The sequence below is a fragment of the Alosa sapidissima genome, chromosome 3 (genome assembly GCF_018492685.1).
Source record: "Alosa sapidissima isolate fAloSap1 chromosome 3, fAloSap1.pri, whole genome shotgun sequence".
Classification (NCBI taxonomy): Eukaryota; Metazoa; Chordata; class Actinopteri; order Clupeiformes; family Clupeidae; genus Alosa; species Alosa sapidissima.
The window spans coordinates 30,436,623-30,459,122 of NC_055959.1; the positions used below are offsets into that span (position 1 = coordinate 30,436,623).

Genomic DNA, 22,500 nt, shown 5'->3' on the forward strand with positions numbered 1-22,500 from the left:
GGACAATCATGCTTTATTAACATCATCAACAAGATGATTGAGTTATTTCTACCATAATTTTTCTAACAGTGTAGTTACATTGAGTTATGGTTTGTTTATTATAGTATTTGTTATGCTATTGTGACATGACATTATTGTTTATTATTGCTATTCTCCTTAATGTAGTCTTACCAACATTATAATTGTTCACTGTTAATTTTAGCTATTGTATTGTTTTTATTGTATGTTGCTTTGGACAAAAGCGTCTGCCAAATCCCATAACCATTACATTACAATGCTCTGTTTTGGTTTTCTTTTCCAGTTTATAGCTATTTAAACCCTGTTGGTTAGATAAGATTAGACTAGATTCAACTTTATTGTCATTGTGCAGTTTTCGTCTAACCAGAAGTGCAAAAAAGCAGAAAAGTGCTAGGGGGTGGGGGGGGGGGGGGGTTGGGGTTGGGGGTACAGAGAGACCTGTAACACCTCCCGGAGGGGAGTAGGGTGAATTGTCTGTGGTTGGGGTGAGAACAGTCTTTGATGATGCTGCGCACCTTACGCAAGCATTGTTTGTCCTGGATGGTCTTGATGGAGGGGAGTGAGGAACCGGTGATGCGTTGGGCAGTTTTCACCACCCTCTGCTGTGCTTTCCGGTTGGAGGTAGAGCAGTTGCCATAACATACTGTGACACAGATTGTGTGGAGTCAGTACATAGCCAGAAGCCGCCAAGACAACAGTTTAGCGAGAGAAATGCATGCAAATACAACCCCAAAACAGAAAAAGTTGGGACGTTGTGAAAAATGTGAATAAAAACAGAATGTAATAATCTGCAAATCTCTTAAACTCATATTTAGCTGCAAAAAGCCAGACAGCCACAGACAACATATCAAATGTTGAAAATGAGAAATTTGACTATTTCATGGAAAATATATGTTCATTTTGAATTTGATACCAGCAACAAGTTGGGACGGGGGTAACAAAATGCTAGAAAACTTGTGTAATGATAAAGAAAATAAAAGGAAGAATGTTTCACAACTAATTACAGTAACTGGCAACACGATTGGGTATGAAAAAGAGCATCCCAGAGAGGCAGGGTCTCTTAGAAGTAAAGATGTAGGGGTATTCATCACTCTGTGTAAACCTGTGTGCACAAATGATGAAACAATATAATTTGTAATGCTTCTTGACATGAAATTGTGACGTATTTAGGGAGTTCATCATCTACAGGACATATTATCAAAACATTCAGAGAATCCAGAGAAATCGTTGCAAACAGGGGAAATAGCTGAAAAACAAATTGGATGGCTGTGGTCTTTTGGACCTCAGATGGCACTGCATCAACACCAGACCTGTTTTCCGACCTGACATTGTATGGGCTCAGTAAAACCTCTGATAACAATTGTCTATGTGCCCAGTTTGATACTCAATTCAAAAACTGCAGCCAAAATTGTAACAGCTAAAATTGTATTGAGACATGATACAGAAATTACCACCCTCTTATCTGGGCCTGAGCCTGTTTTAAATGGACTGAGGTAACATGAAAAAAGATCATGTGGTTAGACCAATCAAAGTTTGCCATCTTTTTGGAAATCATGGACTCATCTGGGCTAAAGAGGAGAGGGCCTATCCAAGTATCCAACCTATCCAACTTGTTTTAGTGCTCAGTTCGAAACCCAACATCTATGACGGTGTGGAGGAGCATTAATGCCTACAGCATGGGCATCTTGCACATTTGGCAAAGCACAATCAATTCTGAATGATGTATACACGTTTTGAGCAACATATACTGCCATCCAGGCAATGTCTTTTCCAGGGATGACCTTGAATATTTCAGGAAAACAATGCCAAAATGAATTCTGCACATATTTAAATAGTATTTCTCCATAGAGGAAGAGTCCATGTGCTAACATGGCCTTTCTGCAGTCCAGATTTGTCAAATTAGGTGCATAATGGAATGAAAAGCATGACTAAAATACCCCATACTGTTGAGCAACTGAAATCCTATGTTGAGCAACTGAAATCGGCGAGTAATGGGACAACATTTTATTATCAAAACTGTAGCAAATGGTCTCCTCAGTTCCTAAACATTTACAGAATTGTGTTAAATGAAGAGGTGAAGCAGCACAGTGGTAAACATGCTCCCGTCCCAACTTGTTTTGAAACATGTTGCTGGCATCAAATTCAAAATTGACATATACTTTCCATGAAATAGTCCAAATTTTCATTTTCAACATTTGATATGTTGTCTATCTCCTTTTTGCTGCTAAATATGCGTTTACGAGACTTGTATATTATGACATTCTGTTTTTATTTGTATTTTACACAACGTCCCAACTTTTTCTGTTTTGGGGTTGTACTTCCACAGGTCCACACAAACACTAGGACCAAACAGACACATTCACACAAGAAACCGATAGAATATTTGTGATTGTGTGTATGTGTATGTGTTGTAAACTGCGAAGCCTGCAGATATTTCAGTCATGTTAGAAATGAGTGCTATGCTGCATTTCTGACTGTTCGGAATTGAGAAAAATAACTGTGGGCTGTTTTTAGGAGCTGTCAGCAATTAGTCCCCATGGGGTACAGTAGGTTCACAATCCTGTGTGCATTTATCTCAAAGGAACACAAGGAATCTTTCAGAAACACCACGGCTGATATTTGATCTGCCATATTTGGGCTTAGGCCAGTATTTAATAAACCTGTAATGAAAGGGTTTTAAAGCTGGTTAGTGAAGCTATATAAACCTTTTTTCTTCAATATTAACAATATATAACAACAACAACAACAACAACAGTCCCTATATGATTGTGCATTTCCATTTAGATGGAATGTAGCAGTTGTCAAATTATGCCTCTCTTGGAATGAAATATTTCTGTGGTTTGGTGAAAAGGTATTTTTGTAGTTACTATTGCTATCGCTTGTTAGAACTGGTGGGCATATGGTCCTCTCTGAGGTGATGAAGCCATTGGACATAGTTAATTGTTGAATATGAGTTTTTGTTTGTGGTTTAAACATGTTTAGGTCCTTGTCTAGCTGATGTTTGCTTAAAGCTTTTCACTTTGGTCAGAAGTATGCCTACAGTGACACAAGCCAAAGTTCTTTGTGGTGTATGAACATCAGGCTGTCAATGCAACAAATTCTTCTGTTCAAATTCTTCTGTTACACAAAGCGCAAATGTTACTTCTAATAGTAATCTAAGAGTAGTTCTAAATAGCAATTTTAAAAGTCTATATATAGTAATGATATATTAATAGTCATTTGAAAATAAACATGTCAGGTCCATTGTAGAAATTGGTTGGTGATTTGACTGAAGCATTGCACAGAACACTGTTTGCTGTAAGCTGCACACACACGCACACACACACACACACACTCAAGCAGACACATGCGCACACACACACACACACACACACACACACACACACACACACACACACACACACACATATACACTCACACACATATACACTCACACACACACACACACACACACACACACACACACACACGCACATCGTGTGCCACATCGTCTCTTTTTTGTTTTGTGGAGGTGGTTCAATGAGATTTAAAACTAATGTCCATGGAGGGTGTCCAGACTACACCACAAAAGTTGCGATTACCTTGATGCAATAATTTTTGCTTATATAAAACAGGTGCCAACCTAGTGTCACTCTCTGGTATCAAGACCAGAGATGAACATCAGCCACTGAGCTTGGCTGACGTGCATTCTTTTTTTAACAGTGCAATTCAGCTCAATTTTGTTTAGTTATATAGCAGCACTAATATTGGCCATTATCTCAATGCTCTATACCGATCATATGGTTTGGCCTCAGACAGCAAGAACATAGATGATGCTGGGAGAACAAAACTCATTTTTGATTGGCAGCTCTGAATTGTGAGAAAGCCACTAGAGGAAGATTGAATAAAGAGAGGGGAATGGGAGAGGACGAGAAGGGGGTAAACAAGAAAGAGACATGTACATTAGTCAAAGCATACAGTACATGTGATTTACATTTGGAATACCATGTTATTGTGTGTAATGGTTGTAATTGCAAGTCTGTAAAATGGGTGTAAATGCTGTGTTTGAGAAGTTGCAGGAGGACAATTTTATACGCTGCTGCATCTCCTCTCAAGGATTTATTTAATAGCAGGAGGTGAGGGTAGAGAAGATGATATTCTGTTTTGGGTATGACAAAACATTGGTCCTTCTACCGGGTCTAAAAAAGAACAGGTTGCCCATGGCAGAGGCAAACCTTTGATTTGAAGAAGAAACTTTAAAAAAGAGGGAGAAAAAAAGGCTAGAGGCACTAAAAATAAATGTAGAGGAGAAAATATTTATTCAACAGTAATTTAGTTGGGAATGTTTTCATAATTTGAGAGTGTATGATTCTGTGTCTTTGTGTGTGTGTGAGTGTGAGTGTGTGTGTGTTTGTGTGAGAGAGAGAGAGAGAGAGAGAGAGAGAGAGAGAGAGAGAGAGAGAGGGAGGAGATGGGGGGGGGGGGGCAGACAGGCCGGTTGGTTACAGTAGGCTCTTTGAGGCAGCATTGGTTTGGAACAATGCCAGGCACCAGGTCTGCTGTAACCACTGAAGACAGAGGCCTCCTTGTAGCTAGAAGTACACACATGCTCTCACACACTGTATTTTAAATACATATCTACAAACACACACACACACACTGGAAACCTAATCATCATTTACTCAGTCCATCTCCTCTGAAAAAAGAGAGAAATGGAGAGGTCTGTCATTTCTATGTGCTTTCACCATGACCCTAAGTAAAACAACTATAAACGGATTATGATTCAAGTGAACAGCAGTGGTACAAAAGTCTCTGTACCCCAGGAATTAGGCTAATTTCCACAGAACAGCCAGTTTAGCCAGTTGTAAAAGGTGTGAATGATTACAGTAAACCTCATGGCCACTGAGTGTATCATGGAATTCACTACGCCAACAGTGAACATGTGGATGTTTTGTCCCTTAGGACACCTCACAGAGAATACAATAATCACGGTATTGACCGTGATGTGAGAAATAGCTTGAAATACTGTACATTTACTAAACGTAAATGCACCAACTAATTGGTTGTTGAATGTATTTTAGAAGGGAACCTTTTAATTGTGCTTTTCGACCTTAAGTTGAACCAGTACCAGTCTGGCCAGTAAGGGCTGAGAATTGAGTCTCAAATCCTGCCAGCAGGCCTTTGCACTTTCTGTGTGTTTCGAAATCCCTGCCAGGCGTTTACCTATAAAAGATGTGGGTGGTCAGTAGCATCAACTGTTACCATGGAGGTATGCTCTAATTACATTACTGTTGTATTTTCAATCAAAATGTTCTCATGTAGCCCTAAGCATCCCTCTTTAATCATAAATCCTATAACATTCCCTCATATTCTTCCCCCAAACAGCTCTCATAAAAAGTAATGATGGGAGGCCATGCTCACTTTGCTTGCTTTTCCCTTGTCCCAGAGCACACATACAAACTAAACAGATCATTAAATCACTAAATCAGTTTATCAGGAACTCAGTTTTGGAGTATAGATAGTTTTATGGTAGTATTTATGTGTCTGCATGTGAGAGAAACAACAAAAACATTTTATTTTATTTTTTATTGTACATTTATTTGCTTTTTTGTTTTCATAATACCATCATTTTAAAGTTATTGACACTTCATCCAAATGTACATTATACATGAGACAGCTTCCCTAAACAAACAGGGAAATTAAAATCCTACTGAAAATATTCCAGAATATTCTCAATACTTCCTTCTTTTTTTAGCGCCAGGGTTCCAGTTACATTGCTCACATTGTTTCTAATGTACTGTTTAAGAAAATGAATTATCTTGTGTGTGATGCAGCATACAGGGACACGAGGCCAGGCGTAATGTTCTAATACTCTTATTAGAGTAAGAGGAGGAACTAATGTACCTGGTGCTTTGTGTGGGTGTGTGTGTGTGTGTTAGAGCAAGATAGAGATACAGAAAAATAGCTGCTGCAGTAATGTTCCTCATAGAGGTCAAATCAGTACCCATCACATCTGGATTCTTTGTTAACAGCCAAATATCATAATATTGTTAATTTTTCCCTGTCATGAATATCACAATCAAATACAAACATACAGAAGATGAATGTGTTGCTGTTGACCAATAACCTCCACAAACCTATGTATGTTTTCCAGCTTTTACTTTTACTCTCTTCCCTGGATAACTGTTACATCTACTTACTACCTGTCTAGACATGAGACACATCAAGCAGAGATTTTATCTCCATGCTGGTCTCAGATCAGTATCTCCCTCCTTTTGTCTGTGGACCTCATTTGATTAACACCACATAACAGCTCAGATGCATAATCAGACCAATCATAAATACCAAGGAAAAGCACATCATCTGGAATTGTTGGAGAGTACGTCAGGGCAGTGTTCCTCAAACTATTGGTTAAACTGTTCCAAGATCAATTATAGTTGTTTATTTCAGAATCTGTTCCTGCCATATCACTTTGTTGGTGAGGAATGAGCAGGGTCTTATGGCTAAACAGACAGTTAATGGTAAATAAGCTCTTGCACCAGAGGTGCTGAAGGATCATACACTGTTAATAAAGCAATGGCTGGATAAAAGTGAGGAGGTTTCTATTTCTGTGCCTTTTACAAGCTGCCTTGTATAGCTGTCAGCTATTTAAAAAATAGTGTCAGCTTGGACAAAGACATAAAAAGATTAGGGTTTTTCAGTCAACTGCTTTAGCATGTGCCTTTTGTAATGTTGCTGGCTATCTGGTCATGTGAGTGTAAGGAAAAGGAGGTGTGGGTTCTCAAAGACCAGGGAAAGAGAAGGGATTTATTTTCGAACCTGTACAGCCTCTCAGTATCTGTCATTCACAATCCTTTGATTGACTTGGTGTTACAAGTCTTGTTTTTAATCTTCAAAGAACTTAATCTGCTGTTTTGTCTGCAAAGTCACATGTGGTCCAGGTATGGGGTGAGGGTGAAAGGGGCTGGTTACAGTCCCTTATCTAGATAAAAAGACAACTAAAACAAATACAAAATGTACAAACAGTAAAAACACAAAACACAAACACAAAAACCACACATTTGATTTCACATAGCCTTTGAGCCAGACACAGCCTTCAAAAGCATCTGCCATCATGGCTGTGCAGGAATCCTCATCTTCATTACTTTGAGATTTAGTTGCTCACAGAGAGTAGCACTGCTCCCGACTGGAGCAGCACTGGGGTGCAATGTGCACTGCTACATAACTGAACACTGCTTACCTCATAGATTCAGTCAGTTGTGAGGGCAGGGATCAATCCAAACCAAGCATCCCCATGGCATACACACCACTCACAGGTACTTATCAGTGCAGGGACTCAGGGATTTATTAGCATCACAAAAGGAATGTGATTTTCCTCTCATCCCCAAGGGCACTTGTACTTCTTGCCTTGCCTTACTGTTGAAGTGTGAAATGCGACCCCTGCTATAGAGCTGAAGCCAGTGTGGGACATCTCTTTCCGTAAAGAGTGCCAGCACAGCAACACATTCACAGAAACAAACCCCAGAAGAGGTTTGATTGGAGGACGGACAGGATAAATGTTCCCATTTCTAATAACCCTCCATATCTTCACTGTATTGCACAGGAAACGATCTAAATGTACATATTCTTTTATGCTTTTTCCTCTTTGTATGGTTGTTTATGTGCGTGGCTAACTGGTCCCTGAATGGATGCTGTCCTCACCCAGCTAAAGGCGTGACCACCAGCGGAGCCTGTCAAGGATCAGAAGTACGAGGGCTTAAGAGTGGCCATGTTGTTGTTGGCAGCACAGTGTTCCTGCATCAGGGGGATCTCGTACTCCAGGCCCCCGTTCAGTCCCAGAACGGTGGGGGGGCCTGAGCCTGGTTCACCCTGTTTTTGTGGCAGCGCCCCATTTTCCACACCCTCATTTACTCCCTCCAGCTCCAGCTGAGCTGGATCACAGTCTAGAGCCAGGTGGCCCTTGGCCCGCTTCTGGCGAAGGTAGCAGGCCACACCCACAGCAACAGCGATCAGGACCAGGAGTAGTAGGATGGCGAGGGCTGGTACCAGCATGGTGGTGAGTTGAGGCTCTTCCACACGGGCTCCAGTGGTGGAAGCCAGCTGGCTCGGTGTGTGCGCCTCTACACATGTGCTGTCTTTGCCAATGGTCTCCTCCAGTGGGCTGGCACATACGGTGTAGGTGGAATTCGGGCGCAGGCCACGCAGTGTATATTCTGGGTAGGTGGCTGGCACATTCAGGTGCATAGGTCGGCGGTCAGGGCCAGACAAGTTGCGGTATGTGAGCCGAATGCCACGAATGTAGGGCCGTGCCTCAATGTAACGGTGTAGGTCCAGCAGGATAGAGGTGCTGGTAACCAAGCGTGGACTGATGTCTAGGGGTGTTGCTGGGATAACAGTTGCTTCAGGAGTGACGTCATTGTCATTAGCCTTCTCTGTGTTGTGGTCATCATCATCATCATCATCAACGTTCTCACAGTAGGTACCAGACGTGTGGGCGGGGCAGGTGCACTCCAGGTGACCCTGCTGATCTAAAAGGCAGATGCCTCCATTCAGGCAGATGTTGGAGGGACAGAGGAGTAATTCCTGGTTGGTGTTTGTATCATCACTCGGAGAAGGGGGTGCAGGGGGAGGGGGCTCATTACTGTCGCTGTCTGTAAAGGGAATCTGACTGGGGTTAGGAGGTGCTGGTCTAGGAATTGCTTGTGTGGTGCTAGGAAGAGTGGTGGGAATTAAAGGTTGGATGGTGGTGGTCTTCACTGTACTAGGAGTCAGGGTTGTGGTGGTCGGGCAGCCAAAGTCCCTGTGTTCCAGTCTCTCCAGCACCTTACCTGCATTGAGTGGTGGGAAGTGGCACCTTGTCTCTTGTGTTCTTCCAAGGGTGACCTGCTGGCTTCGTAGCCAACCAGGAAACCAGGCCAGTGTGCAAAGGCAGTTGAAGGGGTTTTCAGCCACAGTAAGCCGCTTCAGGTTGGGGAAAAGGTGCTGGAAGCCATCTGGAAACCCCTGCAACTTGAGGTTGCTAATGTCCAACTCTTGTAGCTCTCCCAGCTGTTCAAAGTCCTCCAGGCGCAAGGGATCCATAGGGTTCCCGGCCAGACTTAGCCGAATCAACCCCCCAGCCTGTCGCAGCACTGGAGGGAACATGCTCAGCATATTACTGGAGATGTCCAGCTCATGGAGATTGGATAGCCCGCCCAGCAGCTCTTCATCTAGTCTTGTTAACCCCAGACCAGCCAACTTCAGGCATTCTAGGTTAGGAGTCTGTAGGTCACCTGGCCCCAGGACAGGCAGGGTGTTGAAGCGCAGGTCCAGCAGCAGCAGACTTGGCATCTTTAGGCAAGGTAGTGACAACAGCTGGTTCCCCTGCAGCTTGAGCTCAAGTAGATGCTCCAAATCGTCAAAGGCCTGAGGATGAATTGTTTGGATCAGGTTGCTGTAAAGGTAAAGCCTTTCTAAAAGCTCCAGCCCAGCAAAGCTCTCCTGAGAAATGTGTGTAATCTGATTGGCAGACAGGTCCAGGTTACGTAGCGAGGTTAATGGAACGAATACTCTGTCAGGAAGTTCCGAGAGCTTGTTCTGGCTCATGTCCAGCATCTCCAAATTATTAAGCATGGTAAAGTCATCCTGTTTCAGTGTCTCAATGCCATTCTGAAATACGTAAAGATTTTTAGTGGGTTCAGGCACTCCAGAAGGCATGATAGGTGCACGGCGCTGGAAACAGAAGATTGAATCTGGAGTTGGGCAGGAGCAGTCTTTTGGGCAATCTGTTGGCAGTGGTTCCACATAGTTGCAGGACAGGAGGAGAAGAGATGGCAGCACTAAGAGGGTGGGTGTCATCATGCTGCCCCCACAGAACCTGGAGAGAGATATAGGAGGGATTGTATGAGGGACAGGAGGGAGGGGAGACTGGGGGGAGGAGGGCAGAGAGAAGGAGAGTGGATAGGTTTAATGACCTGAGCAAACTTCAGCATGACAAACATGAGGTTTGCTGTTTTCCGTCAAATGTAATGTTTTGCATAAGAAAAAAGCATAGGCACACACACACACACACAGACAAGTGAAAGTGAAATTCACTCAATGAAATTTAACTGCCTCTTTTCAAATACAAGTCTGCGTAAATTTACACAGGCTTTTGCATGTAGTTTTTGTCTTCATGTGGCAACAGTAGGATTATCAGCACAGGTTTCGGCAGAAAGATCAAAGACTCAAACTCTTTATGTGCAAACACACACACACACACACACACACACACACACACATCTTAAACCTAAGGTCTTTGCAGACTTTCCACATGACTTAGGAAAGAGGTGCCTTTGTTTGTGGATTGTGGGAATACAACCATTTAGTGTTTAAATTCTTTGGAAGTGTTTTTCTTGTAATGTTCAATATATCAATGCATTAGTCATCATACACACACATAAATGTATTAGTCTTATACACAAATATGTACACACAAATAAAAAAGTTCTCACTCAACACACATCAAACAAAAGAGATACTAAGAGAACTGTTGTTCTGCTGTTTACTTCGGTTTATCTGTGCTATACCCATGGACACTACCACCGAAGTGTAAGGCTATTTTGACTTTGTCAGTGGTTTGAAAATAGCGTATGCCCACTGCAACACGCTATAAAGCATTTTGTTGCTAATGCAAATAACGGTCTAGTTCAAAACTCCTCCGATTAACGTGATTTTGCTCCCAAACGAATGTTTGAACCCGTTATGAACCATACATAGACCCCATGTTGTTTTTACTCCAGAGCATTCCTTTAAGGACTTCTGTGCTATGCTGAATGATGTGTTCATGCTAGCCCTTTCTTCTGCACATCAGTGTCAGTGATAGGGTAAGGCCATGTGTGTCATGTACACTTACAATACACATGCCATTCAAATCTGATCAGGATGAGTAGAAACATCCACTGTGGAGACAATGAGAGGTTTGTTTTTTTTATTGCAAATAGATCCTGAGCAATTTGCCACATTTTATGGATTAGATTTTCTTCCCTCGCACACAAATACAAACACATGTCTTATCAGTCTGGACCCAATACCCATCTGTAGATGATTACCCTCCAGCTTTGCAGCCTGCTGAGTGACTTAACGCTGTGGTATTAACTCAAGTGCATCTCTGTTAAACAGAGACAGTGAGAGAGAACAGACTTGTCAGATGAATGTGATGAGCCCGTCGTTTGTTTAAAGCTCGGGGCTTTGGCTGCTCCTCAGGACTGTAATTTTCTCTCCTCCTCTGTCTCTCTCAGTCCATGTCTCTTTTGTTTAAACATTCTTAGGATTCACAGCAGTTCAGTTTCATTATGAGTTTCAATTCAAGATTGCGTCTTGCAATCGGTGCCACAGTCTTCACCCCAATAGCACACTGGATTGGATAAATCTCTTTGTTCTTCTGGTATTATGGGCAGCTATTGTTCTGACATCTGCAGGCTCTACAGTTTCACTGTGTTATTAGACAGAAGTATGTTGCTTAATGGAGCTTTGGAAGTATTTAATACTTCCCAATTTTAATAAAACATTACATAGCCACTGTGTTTGTGTGATCTTGTGGCTTGCATCAAGTAGCAGTAAATGTACGGGAGATATGTAAGATTTCCATATAAGATGGATATACAGCTGGATCCTGTTACCCACAATGCTCACTCAATATCACATACAATTGCACAATAGCAGAGGAGGAAGGAATCTGTTGTTCCCTGAAGCACAATGAAACTTGAAACGTCTGGAGTGTGTCTCGTGTCATCAGTCATCATTACGCACACGCCTACTGCCCTTTCTGCCCTGCACTGTGTACTATTAGGAAAGGAAAGGGGAAAACATGCAAAAGAGTGCAAATCGTCCCTCGGAAAGGAAAGGTTTTCTCTGAATTGAACAAGACAGATTGCCGTTGCGAAGCTTGTAGCTGAAAGTTGTGATGGCCTGTGTGGGTCATAAAGGAAAGCTTATTTCATGGCACACTACAGCAAGATCTTAAGAGCAGATGTGCTGATCTAGAAATCCCTTAGTCCTGTCCACACTTTCCCTAACACTCTCTTTTTGTCTCGACAATTAACTGTTGTATTTGTGTGTGTGTGCCATGATCTTCTTTACTTTGACAAAAGTGTACCCTTATTTACTGAAGCTTAAAATGTGTTTTTTCACTTCACGGTGAGCAGTGTGTCAGTCTGTCATTGTTACTAAGTAACCAGCATTGCAAGTCACAGTGGAGGTGGTTGATGGCACTTGCTCTACCTGTTCTTCTGTTTGTGTGTGTACAAAGTTTCCACTTGTATGTACATTCACAGTTTTGAAATCAGAGGAATTTCAGGATGTTACACTACAGCTTTGTCTGTGGTCTATACGGCCTATAGTTTGTGTCTCACCCTATTAGTAAAGCCATGTAGAGAACGCAGATTGAAGCCTCATACACATTTTTAACCATAATTTAACCCCACACACACACACAGACACAGACAGAGTCATCTTAAGCATGCAAACAAGTGGCATGGTTGTGACTTAATGCCTCAAAGAATTCCAAAATTCCATGAACCATGCAACAGGAAGCACAGACAACACACCTAGCACTTAATCCCTTCGAGTTCAGTGTCTGAGAATTTATTGAGTAGCTAGGCATAAACACATCAGGTTTTCTTTACTATGGTATTAATTTGGCTATCGAGAACAATTGTGTAATTTCATTGGTATTGACAAAATTTCTGGTACCATGACCACCTATTTTGAAGATGTAAAATTGATTAATTAAAGAATGAAGAGAATACAAAGCAAAATGGCATATGAACATTGATGCACGTCAAAAAAAAACAAAAAAAACAGGCAGTCTTTTTACAGACTCTCTGGGCGATAGAAGGAATGTGAGAGACGTTTGCTATGAGGCAAGAGTAAGGCAGAATGTTTGAGTGATGAATGGATGAGAGCAGTCACTAGTGTGGTATGTCTTTGTGTATGACCTCACAGCTTTATGTGGGGCCAATTGTAATTTTCAACACACACACACTGCTCTCCTTCTATGGTTAAATGCACTTGGCTGGTGTGGAGGAAAGTACAGTGAAGTACTCAGGTGGCTAAATGTTAGCCCCTTTTACACAGGGATCCCCCTATAATGAGAGAGAAAGCTGGGATTATTCCACGTTCACTTGTTACACTCATCCAAACAGTGGTCAATTTTTTTGCTTTGACCTCAAAATATTCACAGCAACTTATGGATTCTGAAAGCGTCTAAAAGTGTGTGTCAATGCTTATGTCTGATTTGTGTGTTCTGAAAACAGCTACTTCATTCAGCTCAGCTTGTATAGGTCACGTCACAATGTATCAGCTAGTCCGGCTGTATAGTTGCACAGACAAGACCAACTTTGCTGTCAGCATAATAAACACACCAAGAGGACACAGCCACTGAGTGTATAAAAGGACGGACATGCCCGGGTAAAGGTGCAATTATTCTGCAATGAAAACCCAGTGTTAGAAGGGCTTTAGACTTTAGACTTAAATAATGAACAAGGGCTGAGCCGCTACAACAGAGGAATGAAGTTATGCTCATCCATTACATTTATACATATACAATTCTTAAGGAATAAAGAATTAATAAAGGATTCTTAAATAATTCATAAATAATTCTTAAGAAAGAATATGGGGGGGGGGGGGGGGGGTTATACCTGCTTGTCTATTGTACAAGTGTGGGTTGTTTGATGTGAGAAGTACAGTATCTTCAGTCTCTCTCTCTCTCACACACACACACGCACAAACACACACTCCTCCAGTCTGTTCATGTAGAGAAAAGCTGGTTGTGCTAGTTTAGTTTAGTCCTTGTGGCTTAGTGTCTGAGGGCAGATAGTGAATGTGTGTTTCTGTAGGTCTGGAAGTATGTTTGTGTTTGTGCATTTAAGGGTCCCAGTGCATGAAGTAGCATTAATGCACACAAGGTAAATTAACTTGTGTATAGAAAAGGAGGACTGAGATTTGGTGTGTGTGTGTGTGTGTGAGAGAGAGAGAGAGAGATGTGGAGCTTTTTCCAGAGAAATTAGGATTTTTGGAACTTTTCCTCTATGAGTTAAATGATCAAATAATCATACATGCATAGATGGAACATGAGTATGAAAAAATCTTTAGCACTAGGTGATGTTTTGAACTACCAAGCTTTATCAGAAGAAAGTCAACACATGTTAGGTGTGCAAACTTTGTCAATTAGCCTAAGATGCCCGTAGGCAGCCATTTTTACTGGCCTATACACACACATTTGTGTCTGAACGTTTCTGAATCAGTGTCTGGTTTCAGGGGTTAGCAGGACATGTCAAATGTCTTTCCCGTGTTTGCTGTTGATGTACTGTCTGACACCTCTTTCCCATTAGAAAATACACTCAACATTAATATATATAAATATATAAATATGAATAAGTGAAAATATATAAATGTAACATTTGATTTGATGTGTTTGACAATTAAGACTTAATGCCCATTATATGTTGTGCACACAAATAAGAATGTGTGTGTTTTATTTGCCTACACACAGGAGTTCATCAGTGTAATCCTAAATTAAAGCTTGTCATAGGCTTTGCATACATACAAACACACACACGCACACACACACACACACACACACACACACACACACACACACACACACACACCAGAGCTTGATTAACTGAAACACTGTCTTTTAAGAAATGTGTGGTTAGATTTGAGGAAGTAGTTAATATTTATCAAATTATTTGTTCTGTTCATTAGTCATTAATAGAGTCTGCAGAAGGATATGACCTTGTTAGATTCCGGGTAGGGGTAGAACAGTGTTCATGGGCAGACCTCCATGTGTGTGAGAGAGTGTGTGTGTGTGTGTGTGTGTGTGTGTGTGTGTGTGTGTGTGTGTGTGTGTGTGTGTGTGTGTGTGTGTGTGTGATTATGTGAAAGCATGTACATTCGCTTTATGCAGACTGGCGCTCTCTTTGGTTCAAGGCTCATTTCCTAATTACAGTTCAGGCAGGAGGAAATTACAACCTTACATTAAAAGTCCCTTTTCTTTTTTTACTGTTGGGCTGAAATGCACCAATTTGTGGTGGCGCTCTCCCTCCGTCCTGTACTCTAGTTTTTTTTCCCTCTTGCTCTCATTCCCCTTCCTCTCTCTTTCTCCTCCTGTCCCTCCTTGGCCCTCTCAAACGTTGGAGTGCTTATTTTGTGGATAGAAGCATGTTTCTGTTGTTTGTCATTTTCAGACTGCAGGTATAATATAATTCAGCACACGAGAAAGTCACAGTGAACCTGATGTTTATACATCCAAATTCAGGCTGTACACCTGTACATGTACAAGTCATTCATTACTTTCCTAGCTATAAATAGAAACATTGAGGACAGCAGGAATGGCTTGTTGGGAGTTGTTCTTTTGAGCACACCGGTCAGTTTAGGATTTTGTGACAGTTTGGGATTGTGTGTGCAGGAGAGGGTTGCCTACAATAAATCAAATCTATACGACAAACTTAAACTTATTGTTAATGTTTGCAGTGTAACCATAGCATGAGTGACTCAGACTCTACAATTCCTGACAGGTTTTTTAAATCTCTCTGAACAGCTAGAGTCTGAGTAAGCAAGAGTGCAAGGCAGCAGTTTTTTGGGGGGGGGTCTGGAGCTGGACATTGGTCATTTTGTGAGTGTATTTATCTGGATGGTTCTTCTAAACACATCATTTGGTTTCATGGTCTTGTGGCGGGTTTGGAGTGGCCAGGGGATGAGATACCCCCTCCCCACAACACACACACACTGCTGCCTCAGCTGAACAGCTGCATGCCTTTGAAGCCTAAACACAGCCCACAAGACAAGCACTGATGTGGCATTTAGACACCTGGGGAGAGACATCGAGTCAGATGAGGTTGGGCTGTGCACTATCTCTTCACAGATGCTGTGGATATACGCATTTATGGAGGGTAAGCTACCTTCACTTGAGAGTAGCAGGCAGAAGAGAAAATTTGTGAGTTTCTGAATGAACTCTTTACTTCTTTAAGAGAATATTCAAGAGCATTTCAATAATATTTCCTTATTATGATATCATTTGTGGAATGCTGTTAGGTGAATGCACACGTCTTCACCGTTAAAAATGGATTGCATCAGAGTATGTGAAAAACAGGAAATGGGAGTATGAACTGGACTAAGATAGGCTAAAGTTCTCTGCTTACTTGAAACACGCACACACATGTACCCACACTGAAGCACACTCATTACACTCTCCAGAATGGCATAAAATTCATCACATTGACACTACAATACCTGAGAGCACCAGGATACTCCTGCAATACACATACAATCTCAGATGTGCATTTCCTAATCTCTAATCTCTCTCTGATACAATCTCAGATGTACATTTCCTAATCCCTCTCTGACATTTTTACACCCTATTCCCTCGTCTGTATATTTTGAATGATGCTATATGACCAACATTCATGCTGCAGTTGAAATATGAATGATTTTGAAAAAAAGATTCTTCTCTGTAGTTTTGACAAAATTATACAAAAATACTGCAAGCTATTGGTGGGTATGGGAAAAAAGCACAATCCATACGTTATCAACCATGTAGCAAGTGCCAAGATAATTTAAAGCTCATTTTAGCGGTGGTGACATTTCCCTTATCCCCACCAGCTGACTCAATCACCTGTTTTGGGGTATAGCCTAGGCTACCAGAGCCTGTTGGCCAGCATTTACACCAAAAAATGCAACAGCAAAAAGTTATATTTCACAACTATCTTAACACAGTCGCAGAAAAGACTATTTACAACTATATTTGCTGTGACCAGGTATTTTCTTGGTAGGCCTACTAAAAAGAATTATCTAAGTTAAATGATTGGAGCAGCAACAAATTCACTCAGTCCTCAGTGAGAGGAGAGATTAGATTAGATTAGATTAATGACATTTTATGAAAAGCAAACCTCTTGAACAATGTGTGTGAGCAGTGGGTTGCAAGCTGAACATTTTGCCCTTTGTTTTATGGCTTCTGAGTATAGCCTAGTTAAATAGTTGGCTACTCTTTCAAATTACAAAAATCATAATGGAATAGTGCATCTGATCTGCAAGTAATCCCATATCAAAATGATTATGACTCGATATAGGCCTAACAAAATCTGAAATCGCTGATAGAGACGGATGCAATAATTTCCAGCCGCACATCTATCTGTAACCTACACATTGATAACTCGTGTTGTGTCGGACGTTCTCCAGCCCGCACCAACTAGCCTACAGTTGGTGCTCGTGATTGAGACATCAGGTAGGCCAAGTGTTGAAACCCTTTCCAGGTTCAGGGTTTCCTTAATAATCCTGTCCTAGATTCTATTCAGGTAGCCACTTCACGTGCTTTTATTTTCTTCATCAATTTGTGATCTGCCTATTCCTACTCTAGACTGAGCATCTGCTCTGATGCGGTGCGCTCAACTCTCAAACTTGAATTTGATTGCTGTTTTGGTCCTTTTCTCTATGTCTATGGAGAATAAACTCTTAACATAACATAGGCCTACATATTTTTGGATTTTGGTTTTGATTGTTCGAGAGGTGAAAGTATTCCTGACGAGAGTTGTCCGAGAGAAATGTTATGATGAATGATCGCTGTTTGGGGATATTAAACCACGTTAAGCTTTTTCACGTTACGCGTTAGAATGTCCCCTTAATTTTATAGCCTAGGCCTATTTTTCGGCGCCTGTCCGCTGATAGAGCACTTGCCACAAACACCGGAGACAGCTAAATTCACACGCGCAGGGCAGTGCCTTATGGCATAGTAAACATTGTATACAATCACTAAGGCTACATATCTATGACAAATGCCATTCAAATAATGTATTGGTCAGCGTGGTCCGCTACTTGGCTATTGCAATGTTGAAAAAAATTTTCCCCTTCACATTACCGCAGTCGTTGGCTCGGATAACAACATGATCTTGCTGATAATGAAGTCGTCGTAAGAGACTGGTGTGAGTGCAGTTTCCAGTCAAACCTTGATGTATGATATAGGCTATAGCCTATATGAAAAACTCATCTAAAGAAACCGAAGTGTTTCGGCCAGTTGTGTAAGTTTCAGAACACCATTTAACGCGCTGTTAATATAGGCGATAGCCCACATCAGCGGACAAAAACAGCCGTTTGATTAGGCAACTTTCTACAGTTAGGTGGAAAAATCACTCACCGGCTCAAAACCTGTACCCCTCCGGAGGTTTTACTTTCTCAAAGCAAACTTCTGATTCCTTTTTTTATCCACGTTGTCGACGAAGAACTTTAATCGTGTCCCTTGACAAGTGGCAGTGAAGCCATTTAAAAATATAGGTTATTCTCTATCATAGTTTGCGGGGGAAAAGACATTCGATCCGGTGTGTGGAGTGGCAGTGGCAGAAAGAGCTTCGGATCGATGAGATAGTTTCAAGCTGATGTTTTGACCCCCGAGTCTACTGCGCGCTTTTGAGGATAGAAATGGGAGGAGCGAGGTTCGAAGTGAACTGAAAATAGTCAGCTTTAGTTATCCGGTGAGTGGCGTTCTTTTGGGAAGGTGGAGTTAACGCACAATTTCGTTCTGATTTTTAGGATGTCAGCTCACTAAACCGGTAACTAAACTGTAGCTAGGTTTATGAAGACCTGTCACAACCTGTGAAATTCAGCCTATAGGCTATGTCAACCCTTTCACGGAAAGTGCCATGGCTTATGTGACAGCCTATAGGCTATGCCAACCCTTTCACGGAAAGTGGCAAGGCTTATGTGACAATAAAATGAACTGAAATAACCTACCTATTAACCACCTGCACAAGTCATAAAGCTTATTGCATTTAGGCATAGGATATTTCCATTAATTGACTAGCCTATCATTGTCATTTTAATAGGCCTACAGTCTGCTGAACTATCAATTCCATAATTGAATAAAGAGCACATTTTTGATTGGCTATTTAGATAGATAGATAGATAGATAGATAGATAGATAGATAGATAGATAATCTATACATAATGTGCTTAAGGATGATCAAGCATGACAGGGCAGGGACTGAGCCTGTAATTCAGTGTGCATTGTAAGGTGCTCTATGAGAGTGAGTGTCATGGTTATGGTGCAACAGTGCAAGAATAAGGTCTAGAGACCAGCATAAAATAAATATGGACATATAAGAGAATAATGTATAATGTAGACAAGGTAATATAAAAAATATATATATCAGTGCAAGAATAGGTTGAGGTAATAGGGTTACAGCCATTGGTCAAGTATTAAGTATAAGGTATTAAGCATCAAGTACGGCCACAGTCCAGGCTGTGGGAGGGAGGGAGGGGATATGCATATGTGCTAATATAGCATGTAAACAGTATAGCAGTAAAACAGTAAGCTAGTGGACAGTACATACACAAACATGGAGAAGGTGAAGAGGCAGACAGACTATGCAGAGAAGTCTATCTCTCCTCTACCCATGCCTAAACACAAAAGTGTGCCAAGCCTAAACACAAATAGACCTATATGCTAGGCCTACTGTCTTATTTGTGATTTGTATAAGTATATATACTTTTTTTTATCCCGTGAGGGAAATTTGGTCTCTGCATTTAACCCAATCGGTGAATTAGTGAAACACAAACAGCACACAGTGAGGTGAAGCACACACTAATCCCGGCGCAGTGAGCTGCCTGCTACAACGGCGGCGCTCGGGGAGCAGTGAGGGGTTAGGTGCCTTGCTTAAGGGCACTTCAGCCGCGGCCCACTGGTCGGGGCTCGAACCGGCAACCCTCCGGCTACAAGTCCAGAGTGCTAACCAGTGGGCCACGGCTGCCCATAATGAATTATGAATTATGTAATTAAATTGTGATGTCTGATTTGTGATAGTCACTAGATCCTCCAGCGTAGTGGTCCCCAAACTACGGCCCGCCACCTCATTTTGGGTGGCCCCCCAAAACATGTCCGTAGTATATAGCATCCGGCCCGCACGGGAGTACAACATCATCAAACTAAAACCTCCGCAATTTCCCCGATTCATTCTCTATGGCGAGTCTTAACAGTACACATGTAATACTCATTTTGTCCACCGGTGGTTGTTTTGGCGCTGTTTTGCGTTTGCCATCAAACAATGTAAGAGGCCTATGCGGACTGCATCAGTGCTCAAAGTATTTGAAAAGTTTATCAATTAATTGTTAATAACTAACTTACTTCTATTCAAGTCATATTTCTGGGACTTTCTGGGATAATTATTTCTATTTTTTATTCACTCGTTCAAATGTTCATAAAAAGAGTTCACAAAGTTCTTATCAGGTGACTGAAAGTTAGAATGGTGGTCATTTCAGACCACTTCAGCACTTCATAAAATTCTCATAGTTTAAGAACTTTAAATTATTTGTAGGATATTCACAACTTGAGCTGTGTATGCAAAGACACAGAATTCAGAGTTCACACATTTTTTAATAAAATATACTTTTGGGACTCCCTGCTAATACTTTTGGGAATGCAAATGTATTTTTATTAGTATTATTTAATTTTACACTGATATGGCATGATGACAATATAAACACAGCTAACAATGGTATTAAATTGCAATAGCCTATGATTAAATGTAATAGAATATTCAACTAAGGTAGACTGCTGTTGTTCACAGCACTAAGCTATTTATGGTTACTGATATAGAACTACTCCGAGTCTCTGGCCCTCTCTTGGAGCCAGGCATAGTGAGCTGGCCCTCGGAAGAAAAAGTTTGGGGACCACTGCTCCAGCGGCTGTGAAGTCACCATTCTTGTGTCACATAAGGACTTTGGTTAAAAAAAAAATTTGTATAAAGGAAGAGATTACTAGACTATATGAATTAATTACTAAAGCTGACAAGTTGTAGTGACATTGGCTATTAGTTTAGGCACCTAAAACCACCAAAACAAGGGACACTGACTTAATTATGCTTGTCATCAGTATTCTTTATTTTTTTTGAATGAATTTACTTTGTTCTTTCTATTATTGCCTGTTTGTTATAGTGTGTGTGTGCGCGCGAGCACTCGCTCGGAGGAATTTAAACACTCTTCACTGGCGTCTCCCTGTTCTCTCTGTGTTTACTCATTTAAGTAAATAGTGCAATACTCCCTCCCTGTACACACCAAGCACATGTGGCATGCTGCAAAAACTATCAGTGAACTGGACAATGTTTTATCAGCTGAGTTAAATATGTTTTTTGATTGGATAAAGCTAAATAAATTGGTACTGAACATCTCAAAAACCAAATAAATTATCTTAGGATCGAGTCATAAAGCGTCAACCACACCAAAGATGACTATGAACTTGTCTAGGGAACCTATAGAACAGGTAGATAAAGTAAAATTACTGGGCACAATAATAGATAGTCAGCTGTCATGGGCAGAACACATCGATACCATAATGAAGAAGATGGGTTGTGGTATCTTTATGATGAGGAAATGTCTTTCTTACGTCCCTACACACATCGTGGGACAGGTGGCTAAATCTTTTATTTTATGTGTATCGATTCTGTATCTGCATCGAAAGGTCAACTAAAGAAATTACAAACTGCACAGAGACAGAGCGGCCAGGTTAGTATTACATTGTCCCATAAGAACAAACACTATTAGTATGCACTGTCGACTCTCATGGTTAATGGTAGAGAATAGGCTGGATTTCAACACCGTCGACTCTCTTGGTTAATGGTAGAGAATAGGCTGGACTCTCATGGTTAATGGTAGAGAATAGGCTGGATTTCAACACCGTCGACTCTCTTGGTTAATGGTAGAGAATAGGCTGGATTTCAACACCGTCGACTCTCTTGGTTAATGGTAGAGAATAGGCTGGATTTCAACACCGTCGACTCTCATGGTTAATGGTAGAGAATAGGCTGGATTTCAATACAACAACATTTTTCAGAAACACTGTCTTTTCTTCTCAACCTGTTTTCTTATATAACCAAATTGTTGGGTGTGATCAAGTTCATTCTCATTTGACTAGGTCAGCTGATGATGGCCAGTTGATGTTAAATGAATTATGTAATAATGAATGGAATACTGTAATTTATTTTGAATAATTTTTGATGATGTTTATAATGATGTCTACAATGTTTTACTGCTTTTAAATTATCATTGTTACAGTAAGTGATCTTTTCTTGTTGTGGACCCCAGGAAGACTAGGTCTTCCCATTTTGGTGACAGCTAATGGGGATCCTTTTAACAATAAACAATAAACACACTCACACACATTCACACACTCTTTATCCGCAGTGTTGAGTAGGCTAGTGGGTAATTGAGAAAAAATATTTGCTTACTCTGCATGTTCTCCCTATCTTCTGGTTTCATGATATTTATCTCTCTATAGACCCTTTCAACAATAAAAACAAAAACAATGCTTGAACGTTCTATTTGGGCCCCAATCTACTTCCTCTGCATTAAGATTACATATGGAATGTTAAAAAGGAAGTCTTGTGGGGCCAACTATGATGCTGATAATGGAACTCTCTTGAAAGGGTCCATACTGGGGGAGGTGGTATGTAAATATAGAGATATAAAGAGTGAGAGACTGGATAATTGTGTGCTTCT

At 41.1% G+C, this 22,500-nt stretch overlaps 2 protein-coding genes across 3 annotated transcripts in view; one reads left to right on the forward strand and one right to left on the reverse strand.

The window, feature by feature from the left end:
• The window catches only part of LOC121705872 (mitochondrial import inner membrane translocase subunit tim16-like), a 103,417-nt gene that overhangs the window by 50,895 nt on the left and 30,022 nt on the right, over window positions 1-22,500 (forward strand). The window lies entirely within an intron of this gene.
• On the reverse strand, window positions 6,276-18,849 carry vasnb (vasorin b). Its single transcript, XM_042087172.1, has 2 exons — window positions 18,149-18,849; window positions 6,276-9,903 (listed from the first exon to the last, which is right to left on the reverse strand). Exon 2 carries the CDS (start codon window positions 9,835-9,837, stop codon window positions 7,738-7,740), a length of 2,100 nt encoding a protein of 699 aa, XP_041943106.1. The 5' UTR covers window positions 9,838-9,903; window positions 18,149-18,849; the 3' UTR covers window positions 6,276-7,737.

Coding starts and splice junctions, on each gene's coding strand:
- vasnb (XM_042087172.1), bottom strand. CDS start 9,837: ATGATGACACCCACCCTCTTAGTGCTGCCATCTCTTCTCCTCCTGTCC.